Source organism: Chrysemys picta, chromosome 4, assembly GCF_011386835.1.
Source record: "Chrysemys picta bellii isolate R12L10 chromosome 4, ASM1138683v2, whole genome shotgun sequence".
Lineage (NCBI taxonomy): Eukaryota > Metazoa > Chordata > Testudines > Emydidae > Chrysemys > Chrysemys picta.
In genome coordinates, this window is record NC_088794.1 from 113,255,751 (window position 1) to 113,280,856 (window position 25,106).

The window sequence follows — 25,106 nt, forward strand, 5'->3', positions numbered from 1 at the left end:
GAAAGGCCATGTTTGCACTGCCCTCTGCCGCTGTTTGGACAGCCCAGGCAGAGCTGAGAACTCCTAAGGCAAGTACAGGAGGGCAGCTCTTGCGCTGCATACTGAAGAACAAGCTGTAGATACCACCTGCAAGTGATACCACACTGTGAGCTGAATCGATCCCCTCCAGTGAGAATGGGGCTGGGCTGCTAAGGGGAGGGGAGCCCAACACCTCAGCAGATCCTCTAGTCCAGTGGCTCTCAACCTTTCCAGACTACTGTACCCCTTTCAGGAGTCTGGAGTTGTCTTGCATACCCCAAGTTTCACCTCACTTAAAAACTACTTGCTTACAAAATCAGACATAAAAATACAAGTGTCACAGCACACTAGTACTGAAAAACTGCTGACTTTCTCATTTATACTTATAAAATCAATCAATTGGAATATAAATATTGTACTTACATTTCAGTGTACAGTACATAGAGCAGTATAAACAAGTCATTGTCTCTATCAATGTTTAGTGTGTACTGACTTCACTAGTGCTTTTTATGTAGCCTGTTGTAAAACTAGGAAAATATCTAGATGAGTTGATGTACCCCCCAGAAGACTGCTGAGTACCCCCAAGGGTACATGTACCCCTGGTTGAGAACCACTGCTGTAGTCCCCTTTCCTCAGGGACATGGCTATTATGCTCCTTACCTGGGTTTGGGGTGAGCAGGGGGCAATTATCCAAGAGATGGAGGCAATTATCCATCAATCTGCCCCACCTGTTGCCCCCTCCCACAATTTGTCCTTCCTGATGCTGGGCACCCATTCTCCACTGCCAAACTCAGGCACCATCCACACCCAACTTAGTGTTTCTGGCTGCTTATCATGTGGACGCAGCGCTCTTGGCTTTAGCTGTCATAATATTGACCCAGAATGAAATAATAGGGAAGGCGGGATCCTGCCTTGCTCTGGAGTGAAAACAGAGGAGGATCAGGGGAGCAGCAGGCTCCTACATTGTGCAGACAGGGGCAGGAGGCTGAGCTGCTTCCAAACGCTACACCCTGTTGCCACACCTGCTGATAAGAGGGCACTTCTGAACGACGCTGGCAGGGTTTACCCAGATTCATCTTAGTGAGGACGAATGTATGTACCCCAAAGGCCTTATCCTAAAGCACTTTACAGGATGTGCAGACAGGGATCGCTAACCCCCACCCAAATGGGGGTGCGACATGCCAGCTGATGAATGGTCCGCACCACCACCACCTAGCACAGGAAGTTAAGGGCAATCCAGTATGCAAAAGAAATTACAGGGGGCATATAAAGAGAGTAATTGTGTGGAGGTGGAATCTGACCAGGATGCAGGTCCGGCTATTGGGCAAAAAGTCATTGACTCTTTAGTGTCCACAAACTGTCTGAGCTGTGGTTTTATGTCCCATCCAAAAGACAGTACCTCCTCGATCACCATGCTGGTGCCCTGATTCAGTACCTACTCAGAGGGGCCACTGCCCCTACTGAGTCACCCACACCACTTCATGAGCACCCAGGGTTTTACTGGAGGGAGGATCTCCCATGCAAGTACCAACAAGCCCAACACCATTTAACGTATGAGCTCTGACAACCGCGGCTGTAGGCCAGAACTGCGCTGATGTGAGTACCTGGTGTCTTCTGACTTCACTCTGCATGATGCTCTCTTTCTCTCACCCCTCTATCAGGCTTGCCTACATGATGTTCGGTCACTTAATCTCTTCCTGTCCTGGCTGGCCCTTGGCCTCCTTCCTGATGTTCTGTACACTGGTACTGCTGTTCGAGCTGAGTTTATGGCCCAACAACCATTTTTCAGGCCATGTGATAGGTATGTATTGAAGCTGAGCTGAATTCATTTTGCCCAGAGAGAAATTGTATCAAATGCTTTTCTACATCCAGAGACACTGATTCAGTCCTGTTGCCTTCCCTTTGTCCACTTGCTTTGGGTGATGGAAAAGCAACCAACTCTGTGGAGACAATCCTTTACAAACCTCACTTGTTTATGGTGCTCATGGTTCCATGGTGCTCATGGTTCCATTGTCCTCTAGATGGTTACTGGAGTGTTCTCTCTTACTAGTGTTTCCATAGTTTTATTAGGGACAACAGTTAAATTGATGGTCTGGTCATTGCCAGGATCACTTTCTTTTTGAAAATTGGCATCACATTCCCTTCTCTGTAGTCTGCCAGTGCTTGTCTAGTTGGCCATTAATTTCAAATGCGCTATAACTGTCGATGCCCCAGTAGTTGCGTATATTCCTCAGACCCTCTGATTTGTGTATGTTTGATTTTCAAAATATTCACTTCCCTGCCTTTGATCACAAGTTAGTTCTCTTCATTTTTCTGGAAGGTTGGACTTTCAAAATTAGTTCATTTTAGAACCCTCCTTGATTCCACCCACCCCTTCCTCATTTATTAACTGGCCTGATTTCTTTCTAGCTCTTCTTCCCTCTAATATATGGAGGGAGAGCACTTCAGGGTCTCCTTAGCTTTTTCGCAGCATTAACTGATTCTGCTTTTTTCCTGACATCATCCTCATCCTGCAGCTTTGACACACTCTCTGGTTCTTGCTGATTCTTCCATCCTTCTCCATTACACGTTCTTCTTTTCAATTCTCAGATCTTTGAGTCACTCAGCTCTAAAGCCACATTGTCCAGGTTTCTCTCAGAGGAAATGTCATCTCTCACCCCTCCATTATGGCATCTTTTAGCCTCCTTCAACCTTCTCCTGTGCTGGTGGATTTTAATACTTCCTCCCAGTGCACCGTATGCGCTAGATTTCCTAACTCCTCTCCAAAATTACTTTTGTAAAATAAGAGGTTTGGACATATAGTGCTGTCCCTTCACCTCTCCTTCCCTTTCTACCTATCCCATATCCCTCAACACTGATAGTTCAGGTTGTTAGTCCCACTAGACCCAAGCCTCCATCATTAAGCATCCCTTGTGGTTCTTGCTGGCTCCCTATACTCCTGGTGCTTGTGTATAGGTAAGTATGCTCCTTCTCTTCATCTCCTGTTGAATGGCTCATTCTTCTCATTGACATTGGATGTTGGAAGCACACGTCTGGCAGACATCCTTAGTTGCATTACCTTCCAAACTCATTGCCCGGGCTATCTGTGCAGCTGCTGAGCTGCCAGGAGAGACTGGATTTCAGTCTAGTATAAATTGTGTATTGGAGAAAATTATTTCCTCCTCCATACCCCTCCCCCCGTACCCTGTGTTCCCTGCCCCACCCCATCCTCTCATCTTCACGTGCCTTCAATCTCCTCCTCCCCCTTTTGATATTCCTGGGCATTTCTTGCCTAACTCTGTCTGGGTCCTGGCAGCAGCTCCTCGCTAATGACAACCAGATGCTACTTGTCTCTTGCACTGTAATCCCTCCAAGCAGCCACAATCCAACACTTCCCTTCAGTTCCCTGAGGGCATCAGGCTCTGGCATGTCCCAGCCACGTGGGGGCCAAGGGGCTAAAAGCTCCTGAAATCCCCATTCAAGAGCTCTCCATTCATGAAAATGACACACAACTTCACATGCTGGCTGTGGGGGGAGCTCCGACAGCAGGGGCTGCAGGGAACAGGGCAGGACCACCAGTGGTCGGTGAGCTCCTGGCTACCTCAGACCCAGCCACTTGCAGCAGGACTCTGAGACAAAAATGGCCTGTAGTAGCTGTGGGATTGAAGCTGGGGAATGTAAACAACCCAGGATCCACAAGGAGGTCATAACCTCAGAGTCCAGTTTCTCTTCCTCCTGCTCCCGCCTTCCTAATCTCTGGGGCTGCACTGTTTACTAGAGCAAAAAGTAAACAAACAAAGGAAAGCACAGAACCCATGATTTTTGGTTGATACCCTACGCCCTGGTCCCAGCTGCATGCACAGACACACATGAGCACACAGACACAAGTATGCACATACACAGGCATGCCCAAACAGGCACAAAGACAAGCAGAGACAGGTGCTCAGAGGCACAGGCAGAGACAGGCACTCAGAGTGGTAGATGCTCACACAGAGCCTGACTCTACAAAGCCTTGCCCCTCTTTTATAGTGCAGTAGGGCCGATGTGTCCCACTGTGCTGGGCACTGTACGAACACAGAACAGAAAGACCGTCCTTGCCACAAAGAGCTTACAATCGCAGTATAGGACCAGGGCCGGCGCTTCCACTAGGTGACCCTAGGTGGTCACCTAGGGCGGCAGGATTTGGGGGGCATCATTTTGCCCTCCTCGGCGGCAATTCGGCAGCGGGGGTCCTTCCGCTCCACGTCTTCAGGGCGCTTCGGCGGCGGGTCCTTCACTTGCTCCGGGACCCGCCGCCAAAGTGTCCCGAAGATGCGGAGCGGAAGGACCCCCACCGCTGAATGCTCTGAGGAGGAGCGCTGCCACCTAGGGCGGCAAAAACTCTGGCGCCGCTCCTGTAGAGGACAAGAGACAGCAGATGGATGCAGGATACAGGGGAAACACCAGGAAAGAATGACACGATGGGTGAGGTAATATCTCGTATTGGCCCACCTTCTGTTGGTGAGAGAGACATGCTTTTGAGCTGCACAGAGTTCTTCCCCAGGTCTGGGAAATGTACTGGGAATGAGACAGAACTGATCAGCACAGCTGGGGGTGGTCTCGGCACAGCAGCTGCCCAACCATTGTTAAGGGTTTTTGTTTTTTGTGTGTGTTATTTACTGCTGGGGAAGCAGCATTTTATTCTCACTTTGCACAGCTGTAAATGAAGACACCAGGTATGAGGCACAGGGGCGTGCAGCCCACACACAGAGCTAGCCAGATGCTCCTGCACAGCAGGGCTGGAGTCATGCCGGAATGCTCTGAACACCGTTCCAGCATTGTTTTATTTTGTTGGTGCTCTGGTAGTTCCGAATGATCACTTATGAGTAATGGTACCGGGTGTGCGTTGCGGCATTTATTTTTAGGAGTCAGTCACTGCTGCACAGACCCGGACACATGCACAGACACACATTCATCAACCTGCCAAAGTGACTCTCTGATCTTCTCCAGGCTAAAGGTAGCTCCAGCGTAGACCATGCAGTGTATGGGAAGAACTGGGTCCAATAACGCACTGCCCGTAACTCTTGCTACAGATGGGACACGGCACAGAACGCGGGGAGTGGGTGAGGTTAGCCATTCTCCATGGTCATATGAAGGGAGCTGCCTAGCTAGGCTCAGAATGGGCGGGGGTGGGGGTGGGGTTCTCTGCCGACCGAGAGATTCAAGATGCCTCCAGGAGAAATCCTTTGGAGGCCAGTCCTTTTCCCGTAAGTCTCTCCGACATCACCTGCCCATGCTATGGAACCCCATGTATTGTCTGAGCAAGGCTGGCCATGCAGTCACTGCTCCGGCTGAGTAGATCCCATATACTAAGCTGGGCTCTCCTGGGGTTGCTAACTTCCCCCTTTCCCTGCACAGAACCCCTCCAGATGCATGAGACTCTCTGGGGGAAGGGATCTGCTAGAAAATGGAGTGGGACTGGGTGCTCTATCTGATTAACCGTCTGGTACCACATTTCTGACATTCCCACACCCCAACCATGAATTGGTATCATCCTGCCCTGGGCTCGGCCACTCACCAAATGGGAGTGGAGCAAGCCAGAACAGGGCGAGACAGGTGTGGATTGGGCCTAATGAACAGCCCGGGCCATGCAGACAGAATGCCTGTCGCAAGCACCCCACACAGGCCAGTTTGCTTTGGTTTTCACAAGCTGACAGAACAGGGTGCAGGGGAGGGTACCTGGCAGGTAGAGCGGAGTGGGGATGTGAAATATGCTGCTGCTACTGCCTGAGACATGGACTCTGAGCTCCAGCAACTGGAGACAAAGAGCAACATTCCTGCCTTATCCTGGATAGGTATTGGCTTCGCCAGCAGGAGCGCTCAGACTTCCAGGAACTGCTGCTTTCCCAGCCCATTTGCTTTGGCTCTCAGTTTCTAGAACATTGAATTGTCCAAAATAAATCCTGTATTCCTTCTCAGGACAGACGCCTCCTGTTCTGTGGTGCAAACCCTGTGTTCCCTCCATCCTGCTGCTTGGCACAGACCTCCTATTCTGCTCCAGTACAGGCACCTTGTTCTCTGTGGCACAAATCACGTCTTCCCCCAGTCAGGTGACCAGACAGCAAATGTGAAAAATTGGGATGAGGGTGTGTGGGGGGTAATAGGAGCCTATATAAAAAAAAGACCCAAAAATTGGGACTGTCCCTATAAAATCGGGACATCTGGTCACCCTATCCGCCAGGCAGATGCCTCCTCCTCCTTTATCGAAACCCAGTCTATCCCTTGGGCCCTTTGCCTATTTAGGGCTGAATAACATTGCCCTTCCCCTCCCCAGCCCCAGTCACTGCCTGCACCTTGCATTTCAGGTCCCACCTATATTACTGGTCCAGTGGTCCTGCATGTGGGGGACTTGGGCGCTACTGCACAGGGTGAGGCGATCTTGGGCCCAGCACAGGCCACAATGTGTGGGATCCACTCCCATGTCCTTCTTCCATTAGCTGCCCCGGCCTGACTCCTCTCAAGTATTATCCAAGTTCATATACCTGCATCCACCTCCCATGATTCCTCTAGGGATGGGGCCCTGTGTGCCCCCTGCTGGCCAAGGCAGCCTGCTCCACAGGGAGGGTCTGTTGGAAGCGTGGCAGTTTTACTCTTTAACTGGCTGTGATGCTGGCAAACCAGGTGCCAGCTTATGCCAAGGGCCCTATGCCTCATTTGGATACTGACAAATACACAGCTGGAATTAGTCTGGCTCACCTGTGTGTTAGTGTTGTTAAAATAGATATTAGCGTTATAAACATCTGCTTAATGTTTAGACTTTATTGAACGCTTGTAAGTTGCTGCCTGCATTGATATCACTTGTAACATCTGTATCCCATACTGTAAGGTCATAGCTGAGTGTTTGCATTGTAATTCTCTGTAACTGTAAATCATCAGACAGGAAAGCATTAATGAGTGTGAAATACTAGTTCACAACAGGAGGTGTTATCTCCAGCCCAACAAAGAAGGCCCACTCCTGTTCTTCTTTTTTTAGATGAACTATTGTGGAACATCAAAGGACAAAACACTTTGTTAATTGCTCTCCCCACCCCTTGAAGAGGAGCTCAGAGAAGAAGGGAAGGGAATAAAAATCCCTGACAAGGAGAAACTGTATCTCTATGCTGCTTTGAATCTGGGAACAGGGGCGGCTCCAGGCACCAGCGCAGCAAGCGCGTGCTTGGGGTGGCAAGCTGCGGGGGGCAGCGTGACAGTTGCCATGAGGGCGGCAGTGAGGCAGCCTTCGGTGGCATGCCTGCAGGAGGTCCGCCGGTCCCGCAGCTTTGGCGGCAATTCAGCAGCGGGTACGGTGAAGGCGCGGGACCGGCAGATCACCCGCAGAAACGCCGCTGAATCTGCGTGAGCAGCGGACCTCCCGCATGCATGCCGCCGAAGGCTGCCTGACTGCCGTGCTTGGGGCGGAAAAAAACATAGAGCCATCCCTGTCTGGGAAGGCAAGGTTTTCTGGGCATCAGTAAGAGATCCCCAGCATTTAGCCTGGGTTAGCCTTAATGGACATATAAAGCTTGCTTATTATAGAAGCCTCTATTACATTTTGAAACTTAAGACTGCAACCCATTTGTGTGCGTATGTTGAACTGCTTTAACTTTGTTAATAATTCTGATTTCCTCTTCCTCATTAATAAAATCTTTAGATAGTTCATTATAGGATTGGCTACAAGCATGGTCTTTGGTGTGAGATCTAAGGGGCAATTGACTTGGGGTAAGTGACTGGTCCTTTGGGACTGGGAGTAACCTGAATATTGTTGTGATTTTTGGTGTAGAGAACCATCTATCACAAAGGCAAGCTTGCCTAGGTGACAAGATAGATTGCATGGGTGCTGACTTTCTGATTTCCCTGGAGGGGGGTGGTGGAATGGGTGTACTCGACCCCTGCTCAGCCCCAGGCCCTGCCCCCACTCCACCTGTTCCCCCAAGGCCCCTCCCCTGCCCTTGCTCTGCCTCTTCCTGTCCCCCTCCTCCCTCTCCCCACCACTGCACCTCCTGCCCACCGCTGAACAGCTGATCAACGGCAGGTGGGAGGCAGAGTAGCTGATCGGTGGGGCCTGCCAGTGGGTGCTCAGCACCCACTATTTTTTTCCGTGGGTGCAATTGGCGCCTATAGACTGGAGTACCCAAGGGGACTGGCTGTGACTTCATGGTTACACTGTTATATTGACTGAGGAGTTTCCACTTGACAGTTGGTGAAATTTAAGTATGGAATTCACAACCAATTGGGGGTTTGTGTCCTGCTTCTTAACAGTCTGCCCTGAGGTCAGTATTCATGCTCTTGAGCCACTGCAGGACAGCTTGACACCCGCAATGCTCACCCTTTCTCCCCACCAACGTAGGCTCCACATCTTGCAGGGGGCCTACCTGGGAATCCCTATTCAATCTTCCTTCCTCTGTGACTGAGCGGCCCAGTGCTACAGCACTTCCAGCCATTGGGGTGAGTGCAGTGATAGAGGCAGTGAGACCCCTTCTGCTGTCCCCCCTCCTCTCAGGCTACTGCCTCCCACTAGCATGCTGGACTGTCCCTTCCAGTTCCCATTCTAGCAATCTGGCAATTGGGAAGGGCTTTCTGGAAATGGGCTGGCAAAACTGAGAGGGGTGAAGGCGCTGGCTCAGAGCCAGCACAGCCTTGGCCAAGTCATTTCTCATCTGAAAACCAGGCATAGTGATCCTCACCTGCTACCCAGGGACCTCAGGAGGCCCCCATTATTTAGCGTTAGTAATGTGCTCTGAGCTACAGTAAGAGAAGCTGGGTTCCTATTATCTCCGTGTGGGGCAGGGATTCTGGGACGAGATGCAGCACCTCCTCCCCTATCCTATTTCTCCTCTCCCTTACTCCTCTACTGAGGGACTTTTGGTGCTGAGGCCCCACTTACCCTCCCTGGGAACATTCCAGATGCGTTTTCTCAGGCAGTTTGTACTGTAGCCATTTCTTCCCACTGCCGATCCCGCCCCATCCCAGCTGAAATAACATCTAACAGCCTTAATCCAAAGCCTTGTTATTGCAGCAGAAAGTAGAGATACTGGGACTCAGAATGAATGGAAGGAGCAGCGAACAAGACTGGAAGCGGCTCCAAGTGGCATAGCCTCCACAGACCCAAGGGAACGGGGCACAAGTCAGGCTGTCCCCACACTATATCTGCACAAGCCTCGCCAGAGACAGGCTGCAAGAACCCATGGGTTGGGAAGGCAGCCTCAAGAGGAGACGGGCAGAGAGGGAAGTGACCTCAGGAATGTCTCACTCCAATGCCGTTATTAGGAATCGTGGGATTGTTACTATTTCCATCAGGGGACACCATGGGGATTGTGGGTAAAGAAAACAGAGCTCCTGAGAACTGGCAGGGCTGGACTGTGGGGAGGACATGTGATCCAAGGCCCTTCCTCCCACCTCCTTTCCAAATTAGCCCTGCAGAAGCCTTTGCCCATGGAGGTTCCCACAGGATGGACACTCCCAATCTCTCTGCCACCCCAATTCAGTTGTGGGGCTGGGGAAGGTCAGAATTCTTCTTGGCCAAAATCTGCCTTTGAAATGACGGTGAATGTCATGTGGACAATGGAAAAGGATAAACTGCTACAAGCAGAATGTCAGCATTGGGCATTAAGGGATTCTAAAAGGGGAGTGAGAGAGAGTACCTAGCTTCCAACATGGCTTCCACCCTCCTCTCCCCAGCCTGTCTCTTCTCTACTCTGCTGAGCAGACACTACACATCCACTCTGCTGTGCTCACAAGTGCTCTAGGCTGCTCCACCATGAAGTGTCCCTCTCCACACTGGTGAGACCCTGGAACTAACCAACAGGTCCTACTCTGTCTCTTCCAGGGCAACCAATGAATTAAACAGCACCTCGGCACCACTTTGATTCACATTTTGTACATGCCTAGATAGATTAAATGGCAGTTTGCCCACAATCACCCACACCTTCAATAGGATAGTTTGGTTGCAGTGTTTCTCAAATGTGGCCAGCGTGGCTGCCTGTGGCCACCAGGGCCTTTTCTTGCGACCACAGCCCACTGGGCTGGGGGGAGGGGGGCGGCGCGAGGGGCGCAAAGCAGTGGCCCCTCTCCCAGGGCTGCCAACAACGGTTGGGCCCTGCCCCGCTCTGGAGACAGAAATGCTGGAGGTGCAGGCAGTTGGTGCAACCAAAAAAGCAAAAGAAACAACAAAAAAGACAAGAACCATGCGAAGCACCTTATTTGTGTTTCTATTCTGATTATGTCCAGTAAAGAATAGAGACAACTGTAAATTACTTTTTATTACTGAGTCTGAAAAAACCCTACATAAATAAATTATAGTGATTTGGACAGGTATATGTGCATATTTATTTGTTTTTCCTAAAGTTAATTAAGTATTTTAGGAAAAATTGTCAGCATCGCCACCAGCCAGAGTTGGTGGCCACACTCTGAGGCCACCAAAACATTTGTCGTAAGAATCCCTGGTCTAGGGAGATGACAGTGCCCCGTATGTAAGACCCTAACTGTATCTGAGCAGTTACAACTCAGATCAAGAGTGTGTGTTGTATTTTGAAACCTGTAGACTTTGTGGAGCACTGTTCTACAGAAAGTGCGTTGTGGGGGTCACAATGCCTTCTCTTTTATACCAATTAGCTAAGTCTCCCACCCTTCTCTCAGACTGCAAACATAAGTTAGACAAAAGTGCACTCTGAGTTATGAATGAGAGCCCTCTTATGGAAGACTGGGGTTTACTTCCCCTCCACCTCTTCTGGGCATTTGGGGCTCGCTCCCCTACTCCTTCACCTCAGATCTATGGGCCTTTAGGTCTCATTCCCTTACCGCATCCCTGGGTCTTTGGGGCTTTCTTCCCTTTGTCATGTGCACTATGTTATTTGGGCCTTGTCCCCCACATACCTCAGGCGCATGGGGCTCACTTTGTGCACCCCCTATGTCCAACACACATGCAGAACTCCCAACAGTCCCAGGTTCCACAGAACTGTTCACTTTCACCCACAACCTTGCCCCATCCCAATGGAAAAGGAACATTTCCCACATTCAGGGCAGCTTGGGGAGGAGAGGTGCAGTTAGCTCTGGGCGCTCAAACCAAGTGGTGTTGCAACTTGGGATGCAGGGTTACAGCACCACTCAGGTTTGGTCTGTCCCTCTGCTGTCTCTGCCAGGGTGGCCAGGCTAAATTTCAGCATCATTGCAACCCCATGCACTGTCACAATATCATATTTGGCACAAGGGGCAGAGAGGCTGAACCTCAGTGGCCCAGCGTCCCACTTTAGCCACTTGACATGTTGGGAGGTATGCACGTGGGGCTCGCTTCATGCTCCCCCCAGAACGTTCCAGGGACTTGCTCCCCATATCTCAGGCACGTGGGGCTCCCTTCGCCCCTCCCCCAGACACGTGTTTCACTTTGCCCCACATGGACTCCACGAAGCCTCCCTAGCTCCACCACCCCGGCAGACCCCACGCGGCCAGACTCGGAAGAGGGCCCTGGAATGACGCTAATTTAGGAGAGGGTCAGAGGTCACAGCCTCTAGACGGAAAACATTGCACACCCCCCCGCGAAATCGCTGAACGAGAGACTCCTTGACCGTCTCTGTGATTGGCTTAACGGCCTGGAGTGGACGGGAAGAGAATGGCTCTTGGCCAATAGCAGTAGACACAGGCGGAAGTGGTCCGTCATGGCCTATATCCGGGTGGAAGTGGGGCCCTCGATCTCACAGTTCCGACCTTAGTTCGCTCCTGCCGCCGTCAAGATGCCGGGCGCGGCCGAGAAGGAGTCGGAGCTGTCGGAGCGGATCGAGGCCTTCGTGGCGCGGCTGAAGCGGGGCGGGGAGCGGCTCAGCTCCGAGGAGGCGGCGCGGCAGACGGTGGGGCTGCTGCGGAAGATCATCGGCCATGGGCGCTGGGGCAGCGCGGGTGAGGCGGGGCGGGCAGCTGCGGTCCCGCGGGAGCCCTTGGCTGGGAACCCACCTCTGGGGCGCTGGTGTCCCTGCAGCCTGCGCCAGCTCCCTGCCCTCGAGCGGCGCCCGGGCTCGTTTCCCCAGCGATGGGCGGCCCCGGCCCCATCTCGCTGACAAGGGGCTTCCCCGAGCCGCAGCCGGGATTCTCCCTCTCCGTAGGACTCGGCGCCGCCCGGCCCCGATGCTTCCTCCCAGCCACGGGCCCGCGCTCAAGGTTCCTGGCACTCGCAGTGATTATCCCTCCGTCCGCCCCTCTCTCGCCCGCCCTGAAATCACGGCTTGCCCCAGGGGTTAGCTCTTCAATGAGCCCCCTCTCTAGCTTTGATAGGAAACATTCTCTGATCAGCAAAATGAGTGTCTGCCGCCCACCACGGCCCTGGATTTGGGATACTTCCCCCTGAATACCGAGTCTCCTTTCCCCCTCCATCCCCCCCGCCGCCTTTTCCTAAGATCCGCTGGATTTCTCCCTCCCTGCTGGTATTTGCAGATCTTCCCAATTCAGTATGCTCTGTTAAATAAGACCAGAGCTAATGCTGACACGTGCAGTACCCAGCAGCTGGATTTTCCTCTCTCAGTGCTTCACGGTTTATGATCCTTTGAACAGTTCCTGGAATGTGACACATCATCCAAACCACTTTGACTTAGTTTTGTGAGTGGGATTTAGTGATATACTGCATGAAATATTTTAGTAAAAATCCCATCTCATCTATCGTCTTCACCTCATCCACTCATGTAGTAATATTATCTAAAAGCTTGTCAAGTTTGGAATGATCTCTCCTTTATAGCCCACCTGAAACTTTTTTTTTTTTTTTTGCTCATGTCTCTGTTATTTTTCTAGATCATGGTGCTAAGCTTTCTGTCTAAATATTTATTCCAATATGTTAGTAGCAATTGAAACAGGTGCAGGGCTGTTGAAGGGTAGATTGGTTTTAAGCTGGCATAGGGCCACTGGCTGTGGAGTTACTTGAGGCTGTGGCCAGGACCTGCTCTTGGAAGGATAGAGACTAAGCCATCCCCTTGTTTCAGGGGAGCTGATGGCGCTGATTCGGAAGGAGGGCAAGAGGATGACTGCAGCCCAGCCATCTGAGACCACTGTGGGAAACATGGTGCGGCGAGTGCTGAAGATCATTCGTGAGGAGTATGGCAGGTGAAGCTCTCCCTCCCCTTGCTGCCTGTGTGTATCCCTCTCAATGATTTGGGAGAAGATCTTCTTGATAGGATCATTTGGATCCTGTATGGTGTCTTCTCTGCTGGTCCCGTGAGACCTCTTCAGGAGTCTAAATGAGAGGTCTGTCCTCCCTGTCTCAAAGATTTTCCTTCAAGGTTAAACTCCTTTAATTCCTTTGTAGGAAAGTTTGTCGCCCCAATGAGCCTTGTGGTTTCCCTGCTACTGACCATGTTTCCTCTAGTATGTGTTACTGCTGTGTGAACCCTCCCTCTGCTGCAGATCTCTCTGTGTTCTGACCCTGTACTGCACGTGCTGTTCTCTCCCCACTTTCCTAGGAGAGAGAGAGTTCTGTTGGAGCAGCAGCCTTGAGCCAGGTTGTTCCATGTGTCTCCTGCAGCTTTCAAAGTTTACTTACATAGCTTTCAGAAGGTACAGTTATTGGCAAAGCTTCAGGTAGCTTTCTGCCACAGACAGCTCTGGAGCACAGTTGCCAACTTTCACATGGTAAATAAGCATCCCGACTTTCCCAATAAGCCAAAAATCAAGCTAATCCCATTTCAAAACAAGGCCAAAACAAGCCAATCCCTAAGAACCCCCAATACTCTGTGACTAGATTTCCCCCCCCCCCCCCAGTGTGCAGTCTAGACTGTGGTGAGCCTGTTGTGCACCCCTGACTCTCTTTCCCCCCCCGTCCACCCCCGTCCCTGCTTGCCAGGAGCTGATAAAAAAAAAAGAAGCAACAAGCCAAAAACTAGCCAACAAGCCAATTAAGCAAAACCAAGCCCAATTTCTGCCTTTTTTCCACAGGTTTGGCATGTCTGCTCTGGAGGCTGTTTGAGAAAGTATGTGTGGCCCTCTTATCTGACCCCAAATAAGTAAGGCCCCTTTTTTCTCTGCTGTGGAACGACAGTGTAGCTCAAAAGCAGCCTCTTCCATAGGCTTCAACACGTTGTTTACTTGTGCTCCCTTCTTGCTGTGATGGGCTGTGTTCTCTCCATAGGCTCCATGGGCGCAGTGAGGAGAGTGACCAGCAGGAGTCACTGCACAAGCTTCTGACCTCTGGAGGGCTCAGTGAGGACTTCAACACACCCTATCCCCCACTCAGGGCTAATGTGATTGAAGCTATTAGTGAGCTGCTGATAGAGCTGGGTAGGAGATGAACTAAAACCATTCTATCTCTGGGTGGGAGAGAGGGCTGCTCATGGGATTAGGGATGGGGAAGAGCCAGTTTCCAGTTTGAATGGAAAGGATGGGGAGCTGTGAGACTCAATCTTGCAGAATGTGTGTCCCGGGAGCAGTACACAGGGATCCCTTCCTATGTGGTCCTGTGAGGAGAGCAGAACAGTGTCAAGTATGCACCTTCTGGAAACAGGCAAAATTCAGCCCTGTGCGGTTTACACTCAAGGCTTTGAAAGAACCTGAGTAGAGCCCTTCCCCCAATTGACTAAGATGGAGCTATGGTATGCTCAGGACAGGGATGGACCCTGGAGACAGACTTCTGTCCTGCAGGGAACAGAATTAAATATTTTCCCCTGCACTTCTTCCCTGGCGGATGCATTGCAAGTATTGTCTCTGCAGCCAAGGAGGTCTGCATGCAGCACCTGAGACAGCTAGGAGGGTTGCTATGAGCCTCCCAAACTCCACTCTGCACATGGTACAGCATTCTGCTTCAGTTCTCCTTCCCAACAGGTCATTGAGGTGGTTAGAGAGGATGTCTCAGGAGGCGTTTTAATATTTACATATTGTACCCAGCACAATCTGAGTGCTACTATACAGACATGTAGAAAGAGAACCTCTCACCTGAAAACTTGCAATTTAAGAAGACTGGGGATGGGGAGCAGTGTACATGCAGAGACCAGTGTGACTGTCTTCTACATCTGTCTTCTTGAGGATTACATTGCTTGGCAACCCCCCTCCACATTCAGTACTGACAGGCTATAACTTCCTCATGCATCTCCCATTCTGGCACCAAGAGCTAGTCTGTGGGCAGGGTGGCCACCATGGCTGATGCTGGTCCTTTCCTCTCCCATTATGAGATTTTCAATATGCCTTCTTTTCCTGGGCAGTTCGGGAGCCTATGGAGGTCAGGGTGTGGTGCCCTTTGTGCTGCCACAAGGCACGTACAGCCAGGCTCTAGCTTGATCCCAGCTGGTGCAGGGGCTGGGGAACTGAACTGATGCTCCTCCACCAATGGCCATGTTGCTGCCTGAGCTAACGGTGATGTGACACAGAGCCTGGTTTCGGGGGGGTCAAGTGATAACCTACTTACCAAATTGGGGTCTCAGTGTTCAGATAAGGAATGTTGTGCCCTTTCATCAAGTTGGAGCTCAAACCCTCAGATGCTCTCCCTTCAAACCCAAAGCTCTAAAAAGTATGTTTTGGGGGGTTTTTGGCCTATGGGATAGCTCCAGAGAGAGATAATTGCAGTTGTGTGCTGTGGCAGAGGGCTTGTGCCCTTTCCTGTTGGTGCTGTCTGTGGCAGGAATCAGCATGGCAGGTGTTAGGCCTGACTCTCCTCTTACTGCTGGATGGCTTCCCTTGCAGAGGGCACCACTGATAACATTGCGATGCAGGCATTGGAGCACATCCATTCCAATGAGGTGATCATGACCATTGGCTACTCTCGCACTGTCGAGGCCTTCCTGAAGGAGGCAGCACGCAAGCGGAAATTCCATGTCATTGTAGCGGAGTGTGCACCCTTCTGCCAGGTAGGTCCCTGGTTGGCCATGTTCTCCAGGCTGTGCCTGTGGTATCTGTGCAGTATTTTATCTGCCTTAGGAGAAGCAGGTGTAGAAATAACAGGTCCTTCTGCTCAGCATGAGGGAGTGACTAGACTGCCCCAAGAAATGTTGTGAGATTGCTGGCTATGGCCAAGAAGTGGGGGAAACTTCTTGCCTGCCCCACCAGTGATTTAGAGGACAGCATATTTGCTATATCACTGGCACACATCTGGCTCAGATAATGTAACTTCTGGTTTGAACTGAGTGTGTCTGGCACTGCATCGAGTCCAGCTCAGGAGCTTCCTTGTCTGGTTCCTCTTAAGGAACTCACCAGAGTCTCTCTCTTCTGTAGGGTCATGAAATGGCCGTCCGTCTTTCCAAAGAGGAGATTGAAACCACTGTCATGAGTGATGCAGCCATCTTTGCTGTCATGTCTCGAGTCAACAAGGTAGGTTTTTTGGGGTGCAGTAGTGGGGTTCTGGTGCTCAGGCCTTATAGGGCCATCCATAGGCAGTGTCAAGTGAGTTTGCTCCCCCTATCAAAGTCCTCAAAGAGCTTGGAGAGAGGTGGCTAGAGAGGTAGTCTTAGGAGGGGTTTTAATATTTACATATTGTACCCAGCACGATCTGAGTGCTACTATACAGACATGTAGAAAGAGAACCCCTCCTCTGAAAAGCTTACAATTTAAAAAGACTGGGGATGGGGAGCAGGATACGGTGTACATGCAGAGACCAGTGTGACTGACCACACTGGGACACTTCCACGGGGAGTCTCAACTTACTCCCAGCTGCCCCTCACCTGCGTGGCTAAATTTCCAGGATGCATTAGAACAAACAGTGGTGCTGAGTGGAGGCAGAGTTGCTCTGAGACAGATCTTTAGAGCCAGGTGAGACAAAGGGTTGACTCCAGCTTTTTTTTTTTTTTTTTTAAATAAAAAACCCCCCAAAACCTGCCCATCCCCAGAGTGGGAAGCACTGCGCCCCTGCCTAGAGCACGAGTCATATAGTAGGCAGTATGCCAGCCCTTGGCAGGGTGTCAGGAAATGGCTGCTGGACATCCTCAGAGCTCGGACTGCTTTCCTCACTATCATGTGGAGATGATAATAGGGCCCCACAGCCCTCCAATGAATGCCTGCTAGTCTTCTAACTTCCACTTGGCAGGTCTGACAGTTCTGGGTGCCGTTCTAGGTAGAGGAAAACTTTTGTGCAGAGCCAGTCCCAGATGGAACATACCCAGGACCCTACTGAGCTAGAATCCCAGCCTTTCACTATCTGTCTAGTCAGTGCAATGCCCTCTTGCTGTGATGTATATAGATGGTGGGAACCTGCAGCCCCTAGCCCCAGCATGGGCTGAGCCAGTAGCCAGGATTTGGAGCTCCTTTTCTCTGCCTGTCTCAGTTCACTGCAAAGTGCTCTAATACTAATTTGTACTTGGAAGGTGATCATTGGTACAAAGACAATCTTGGCCAATGGTGCATTGATCGCTGTAAGTGGGACTCATACCCTGGCACTGGCAGCTAAACACCACTCCACTCCCCTCATCGTCTGTGCACCCATGTTCAAGCTTTCACCACAGGTAGGTGCAGCAACTTTTGATTACAGCATCTGCTCGATCTCGTGGCAAATAGAGGGACCAATATTGCTCATGAAAGTGAGGAATGGATAGTATTGACTGGTTAAAATACAGGTTGGCAACCCAGAAGGTTTCTACCAACCCTGCTAATGCACCTTGATTTTAACACAAGGATGCCCCTCCCCCATTGATACACCTCCCCGCAACAGCTCTACTGATGCAGATAAGGCCTTTGTTCCAGTACAGATTGCCAGATATGCTGAATGGTGGGCTCCTATGATATAGATCAACATCTACTAGAGACTGAGAGTTACTATATTCATTTCACTTAATCCAGTGGTGATTTGAACTCACATCTTCAAAGGCAGAAGGAGATGTTTTAGAACTTTCCTGCTCTGCTTTTTTGATATTGTAATATGGATCCCATCTCAAGTCACTAAAGAGCAGCTTGGGGCAGTCATGTCTCTCTCTTATCTTGAGCTACCAGGCTATCCTGCAGAGCAGCCAGAATCTAAGCAGGCATAAAGGAACTAGGAATGTATGGCTTGCCTGAGCCCCTTGCTGCAGTTGCCATGCATATTCCAGTCTGAGGCTGCAGGCAACTGCTGTACACTCTACAAACCTAAGCTGTGGAGCCCTTACTTTCCTCTGCTCAGTCCCTTCCAGCACTTATGCCCCAGCTCCATATGGTATAATGGAGATGGGTGGCCTCTTCTGACCCTATTGCTCTTTCTTCCAGTTCCCTAATGAAGAGGATTCATTCTACAAGTTTGTCTCTCCACAAGAAGTGCTGCCATTCACAGAAGGTACCGGTCCTCTTTAGTGCAGGTTTTTGAAGGGGAACTAGCTGTGTTGACCCCAGGCAGCAGGAACCAGGCCCCTGTCTCACATATTTAAAGACAGAATTAGCTTGTAACCAAGGGCAGGAAACCCTGCCCATTGTCTTAAACTCTGAAATGACTCTGACCACTGTCCTAGTTTACATGCTACTTGGCTGATAGGAGGAATGGAACAGGGTTTCCTCTGAACTCCATCCTTGTAGTTGGGTTCCTACCCATTAAACACTTCCTTATACAGGTAGTAATTTAAAAAAAAAAAAAAAAAAAAATCAAGGTTCTGATGGTGACTGCCAGCTGGTGGGCGGAACAGACCTAGCACAGTAGCAGAGAAACCAAACTAGTTTCTGTGTAGCGCTCATAAGTAGTGTGACTTCTTGGAACATAAAACTCCAGAAATACTATATGGATTATTACCACTGGCTGACAGTTTTCTTTCTGCCCTGGAGCTTCTGAGGCCAGGTTAGTGTGTGCAATTCTGGTTTCCCATGTTTAAGAAAGACAAATTCAAACTGGAACAGGTGCAGAGAAGAGCTACTGGGATAATCAGAGGAATGGAGAATCTGCCTTACAAGAAAAGATCATAAAGAGCTTGGCTTGTTTTGCCTAACAAAACAAAGGTTGCGGGGAGATATGATTGCTTTCTATAAAATACATCAGAGGAACAAACACCACGCTGTAAAAGGACTGAAGTTAAATGCTAGTGTTGGCACAAGAACAAATGAATATAAACTGGCCCTCAACAAGTTTAGGCTTGAAATTAGATGGATGTTTGTAATCATCAGAAAAGTGAAATTCTGGAACAGCCTTCCAAAGGGAGTAATGGGGGCAAAAACCCTAACTTGTTTCAAGACTGAGCTTGATACATTTATGGACGGGATGTTATGATGAGGATGCCTACAATGGCGTATGTCCCATCTATGACTACTATTAGCACATATCTACAATGGCTGGAGATGGGACATGGCACAGAGTTATTCCAGTTAGTTCTTTCCCAGGTGTCTGGGTACATGCTCATGGTCTAACTGATCACCATACTGGAGGGCAATGTGTTTCCTTCCCCTGTCCCCCCCCCCCAATCAGATTGGCAGAGATGGGGGGGGGGGGGAGAATGGGGGGGGGATATTGCATTCTCCGGCAGTGTAGGGTCACTAGTCACTTGCTGGTTTGAACTAGAATGAATGGTGGATTCTCTGTAACTTGAAGTCTTTAAATGAAGATTTGAGGATATCAGTAACTCGGCCAGAGGTTATGAGCATATTGTAGGAAGGGGTGGGTGAAGTTCTGTGGCCTGTGACATGTAGGAGGTTAGATTAGATGATCATGATGGTCCCTTTGGGCCTTAAATTCTGAGATTCCATCTTCAAAAAGAGAGCAGCTCTGGTGCCCAGTTACATAGCAACCAACCTTCCAAATCCATGTTTCTGTGCAGCAGGACCCCACAAGTGCAGGGCTAAGACACTTTTGATTAAGGCTTTCATTGTAGCATTTTGCAGATTTTCCATGTGGAGGATCTTCTGGTTAGCACCAGCAACAGCTATCAGCAGGGGCAAACTCTATCATTCTTATCCAAGACTGTGCCCTATACCCATAATTCAAATAAACCTACCACGGTTGGGGTTGTCTCAAATCTTGTTCTGCTATTTCAGTGCTGACTTTAGGGGTGGTGGGGCAAGGGTCACAACTTGTACTCCAGGCAGTGTATGGTGAAGCCACACTCCACATCATCTTGTCCATTGCTCATCTCTAATACCATGACTGTTTCCTTTTCAGGGGAGATCCTGTCAAAGATCAATGTTCACTGCCCAGTGTTTGACTATGTTCCCCCAGAGCTCATTACTCTCTTCATCTCCAATATTGGGGGTAATGCACCCTCCTATATCTATCGCCTCATGAGTGAGCTGTACCATCCTGATGACCATGAACTCTAAGCTCTACTGGCTTGAAGTGCCTCAGTGTCCAAGCTCTTCCTACCTTGCTCTTTTGGAAGATCCAGCAGCTAAATAAATCCAGGGCTACAGAGATGGGGGTGACTGTCTTCAAAAGGAAACATCTGCATGGAGTATAATGTTTCCACCCTAGCCAAGAGCAGCAGTGAGCAGAGATCTACACCTGGCTTTGCTTCTGTCACTTGTATTACAAGGCACATGAAACAGTTTTTAATCTATTTGATTTTTGGAACCTGTTGTTGCCATTCTTGTATATCTCCACAGAAGTTCTTGTTCAAGGATGGACCGGGTATAAATGGAATTCTCTGTTGCCACTAAGCTGCATTACCTTAGTGTGCTACAATAAAGACTGCTTGTAGTGGTCTCTGCTGTTGGCTTATTTTCTACACAAGAATAAAATGCTCATTCTTCAAACAGTAGCAGCACACTGGCCCCAGTAGTGAGCTGCTGTTGTAGCAAGATGGCTGTAGTTGCTTTGGTGGATGCAAACTGAAAAGCCTTCTATTACAAACCAAAGGCCTTAGATTGCATTCTCTTTAGTTGTCTCTGGCAATATGACAGTTCTTTTAACAGTGCACAGCAACACTACATCACCGTTTAGGGTAAGAAGTGAAATATTTCCCTCTGGTTTTGCTTAGACAGTAAAACCTGCTGGGCCAGGATTCTTGTTTTTAATTTAGGCACTTAAATCCTGTGTGCTATAGTAATGCCTAATAAGTCAATAGAAATTTGTAACATGACCCTCTTACTGGTATAGAAATAAACCCCAATCTATTTAGAGCTAAAGGGTGAATTGAAGAGTAGAGGCAGAATAAAATTAGAATACGAGCAGGATTTCTTATTGCAAGATGTTCTCTAGGATCCTTAACGACCTCTTTTCCAGCAACCTCATGTTTTACTGAGAAGATAGCATCTGGCTATATTTTTGAGATCTCCCCTCCACCTGGAGGAAAAGGACTGATGTGCTGTGAAAGCCACAGGCAAGAAAAGAAACAGCAAGCTGGGATTGCTCTGCTATTAAATGCTTAGTTGAATAAAGTGACACTTTTGGTGCTTTGATGGTCTGACTCTAAGTTTGCCTGCACAACCTTGCAGATGGCCTGTGCTCACTCCAGTCAGACATGAGCCTGAGGAAAGTAGTGTTGGTTTATTAATAAATACTTAGCCCTCTACACTTTCAAAGCATTGTAAATACATTAAAACAACAACCCTTCCCCTATGAGGAATCCTGCCATTCTCACAAGAAGGGAATTTAACACTTGCAAATGTGAGACTCTTTCTACCCTTGAATAGCCAAGTCTGGGCACACAATATAATTTCTGAACATTGAAGCCTCTTCTCTGGACTATAGGAGCCTTCTCCTGCCACATTCCCATGGATTATCTTGACTCCTCAGAAGGTCAGCTGTGACGGTAGTACTTCTGATACCGTCCTGGCTCAGGAGTTGCATCCAAGCAGCAACACTGGTTTCACGTTGCTGGCTGGAAGTATGAAGGGTTACGTGACATCAGCACTCCTGGAGGGTCTGGTTTTTAGCTCACACTTCCAAGTGCTGTCCTTGTTTCCCAAACAGCTGCCAAGCTTGGGCCATTCTCCGCAGTTTAGCCAAATTAGGTTTAGGCTGGTAGGAGAAAAGAGAATTAATGAATTGATACAAAGTTTCATTAAGAGAAAAGGACTTCACTGACCTCCACAGTCCTTTCCCCACACAGAAAGATGCTCAAGTGTTTTAGCAAATCTAATTTTAAATGTCCTCCATGACTTCCAGTTTCACAATCTGATGCAGTTCCTTGGCAGCAGGGTGGATAAAAGTCAAGATTTTATTTTATTAAACATCAGATTTTTTTTTTTAATATACATCTTGCTAGTTCATTGCTTTTATTTTAGGCTTAGGTGTTTTGTACTTGTTTCTTCCATTCAGTTTCCTCATTGTTAGTAGAATTTCAGATTTTACATGTTTTTTCCCTGAAGTCTCTCACTTAAAAGGCTCATCTTTTCTGAAAATGACAAGCCCAGGGCCTCATTAACACCCTTACTGTAAGAACATAAAACTGATAAGCAAACTGACCTTCCTATATTTGCAACCAGCACCACATTCTGATATAAACTGGCATGAATGAAGAAAGCTGAAATGCTTTGGCAAGGCTATACTCTTCTGGCAGGATTTGAAGTCAATGGGACTTGTGCTCATAAGTCACCTAAGTGCCTATATATAGGCATAGGAGCCTAATTTCAGGCTCCTGCTTTTGAAATACAAAAATGTTTCATAATAACTTGTGCATTAAAAGTCTAAGTAACTTTTCATTGTTAACACTGAAGCAATTTTGTTTTGAAGTGAAAGATTTTATGCCCCTAAGAGAAAAGTTTAATAAAAATACAATGTTTTAACCGCTGCTGCTGCTACACTTAAGCATATTTAATTTTAAGCACAAGTGACCCCATTAAAGTAAACAGAGCTTCTCTTGTGAGTAAAGTTACTCACCAGCTTGTTTGCAGGATCAGGGCCATACTATTCAATTTATTTTTGTAAAATTCAAATACCCTATTGGAAGTGGCATTTAAGAAAAATAGTTCATTGTATATTTTCATCTAAAGTTGCAATATTACAAATTTTCAAATTAGTTTTGCAAAACCTCAATCTGATTTTAAAAAATCACTCCACCTTGACTGGTCTCCTGATCTTCAGCATAGATTTTCTCTCTTTATTTCATCCCATTCCTCTTGGTTATAACTCCTCATATCATCCTAAATAATTCCACCTTTCAAATAGTAGATTTACCCATCCAGGCACACAGAGCAAATGTACTGTTTCAAGCAGCCATTTCCTAAGAAACTGAGTTATGAAAGAAGAGAAAAAGAAAAAGTACTGATCTGCTGTGGGCTATCCCATGTACTCAACATATTTAGGGAACAGCACACTTCTTTAGAAAGGTGCACATTACTAGTTCTTCCCCACCATTAGTTGTCCCTTAGCCAAACTAGACAGACTTAACTCGTATTCTCTCCTCATAAGTCTCCTGCAGTTCCCTGGCCAGTTTTTTGTTGCTCTTCTTGAATTCCCTCCAGTTTGTCTTAGATGAGTTTATAACAGTGTTTCAATTGCAGAGTATTACCAATAGTGTAACTCCCTAAGAAGATACAGGATAGCTGAATAACCATTGCCAGTGGCTGCTTACCAAGTCTGTACAACTTCAGGAAGAAATATGACAGGAAATGGCATGTTAACAGTGGGGTTCTAAAGGCAAATGTGCAATACACCACGTGAGTAGAATCTAAAATAGCATCTGGACATGCCCTTTGTGCCCAGTGAGTCGCAGTGTTCATTTATATACAATACTGTGGGGAATAATACAGGAACGGTTAAGGGAGGGACAGGAGCTAGAGGTTTGTTTACATCACATGTTGTCAGTGGTTATTTCAGTCAGGATACCTCTGTTTGTATTAAGTGGTGGATACAGAGTGAGCTGTTATTGGTTGGTATGAAACTTGGATGAAAAGGCTTAGCAAGATTAAACGCATTTTTTCAGACAACCCACCCTGTGGGTTTGTTGCCTTTCTCTGCCCAGCACTTCACACTGTACCTGCTTTTCCTGCTTCAGGTGGTCTATGTCTGCAAGTGGCATCATGGAAGGTCTCCCATGAGCACACTGGAAAGGCAGCTGGCAAAAGGACAAAGCTTCAACAAGCTGGCAGCTCTCCTCCTTAGTCAAGCTATCATTAAACTTAATAGCTCCTGAAAAGAGAAGCGAATTATAGCATATGCTGGCAAGAGTTCAGCTCAGCTAACAAGCTCCCCTCTGGGAACTTAGGGCAGCACAGCAAGTTAATACGGGGCAGCGCCCACTTTCTCCCCCACCCTGAGACCACAAACCAGCAGCACCGTACACCAGACTTCAGATGTAGCTCCACTTAATCAGACTTCCCCCAAGAAGCCTTCCTGGCACACACAGACTAGCTTCTCCACAGCCTAAGTTGCTTGGTTTGGTCTGAGGCTACTAGATGGCAGGGCAACTATTTCCTTGCTTCCTAGATGCTACAGTTGTTGCAGCTCAAGGCACATGAGCAGCTTCCTCTGGAGCTGAAAACCAGGCCACTCCACAAATGAGGAGCTACCAAAGCAGAGAAAGACTGAATACCCACCCCATATGCTACTTAGAGATTGAGTACCACCTCAGTAATCACCCACTCTTTCCCACACCTGGGCATTTAATGCAACCACTGCAAATCCAGGCAGGATAGTAAGGTCTCTCTGGTACTTTAATAAACTTTATCTTTTCTAAACACCAGAGGGCGTGAGAATCTATGGTCTCATTTACTTCTCACCTTAGCAGCTTGTAAACTGCAGTTCAGAGATGGCACATGTCCTGCTCTTCTAACTAAAAGAAATCTTGTATGCAGTCTGCCACTTGGAGACTCTAGTGATGTGCCATTGCAACAATGCTACCAATCCACACTTGCCCTTTGGCCATGAGTGGAATGTTAATGCAATATGCAACATGTCTGCTGGCATGAATGGGGTTAGAATTACTGCAGCTTGCATTTGTGAGATCTGCTCACCTTCTGGGCTTCTGAAAGCCCAGAAGATGAGCCAGATGTCCATCATGGATCTAGAGAACAAGCACTTCCAGGGTCTCCAGGACACCATATACTGGCATTTCTACAAGTTACCATTTGGCGCAGCCAAAAATGTGCTCTTTGAGAACAGGGCACTCCTCCTGCTCCCACAGAACTGTTGAATTAAAAGTTCTAGAGCTCATATAAACAGGGCCGGCGCTTCCATTTAGGCGACCTAGATGGTCGCCTAGGGCACCAGGATTTGGGGGGCGGCAATTCTGCGGCGGGGGGTCTTTCCGCGCTCCGGGTCTTCAGCGGCAATTCTGCGGCGGGTCCTTCACTTGCTCCGGGACCCGCTG

General features: G+C 48.6%; 3 protein-coding genes across 27 annotated transcripts in view; 2 read left to right on the forward strand and 1 right to left on the reverse strand.

The window, feature by feature from the left end:
- Positions 1-25,106, forward strand: part of BBOF1 (basal body orientation factor 1) — a 1,057,902-nt gene that overhangs the window by 859,807 nt on the left and 172,989 nt on the right. The gene's annotated exons all lie outside the window — the stretch shown is intronic.
- On the forward strand, positions 11,635-20,556 carry EIF2B2 (eukaryotic translation initiation factor 2B subunit beta). 4 transcript variants are annotated; one of them, XM_008164681.4, is made up of 8 exons: positions 11,635-11,904; positions 12,975-13,095; positions 14,117-14,265; positions 15,661-15,824; positions 16,189-16,284; positions 17,274-17,411; positions 18,148-18,214; positions 20,018-20,556. In XM_008164681.4, the coding sequence occupies exons 1-8, from the start codon at positions 11,742-11,744 to the stop codon at positions 20,173-20,175; spliced, it is 1,056 nt and encodes a 351-aa protein (XP_008162903.2). In that variant the 5' UTR covers positions 11,635-11,741; the 3' UTR covers positions 20,176-20,556. The 4 variants fall into 4 exon arrangements, with proteins under 4 accessions (XP_008162903.2, XP_042714469.2, XP_008162908.2 ...); XM_008164686.4 differs by lacking the exon at positions 11,635-11,904 and adding an exon at positions 11,935-12,162; XM_008164693.4 differs by lacking the exon at positions 11,635-11,904 and adding an exon at positions 11,958-12,597.
- The window catches only part of MLH3 (mutL homolog 3), a 31,011-nt gene continuing 27,230 nt past the window's right edge, over positions 21,326-25,106 (reverse strand). For 12 of the 21 annotated variants that reach the window (XM_065593395.1, XM_065593384.1, XM_065593380.1 and 9 more), the window contains 3 exons: positions 23,775-23,926; positions 22,856-23,026; positions 21,326-21,814 (listed from right to left, as the gene is read on the reverse strand). In XM_065593395.1, coding sequence (XP_065449467.1) covers positions 22,934-23,026; positions 23,775-23,926 — 245 coding nt within the window. In that variant the 3' untranslated portion in view covers positions 21,326-21,814; positions 22,856-22,933. The remainder of the gene's footprint in view (positions 21,815-22,855; positions 23,027-23,774; positions 23,927-25,106) is intronic. The other 9 variants (XM_065593382.1, XM_065593390.1, XM_065593391.1 and 6 more) reach the window with 2 other exon arrangements.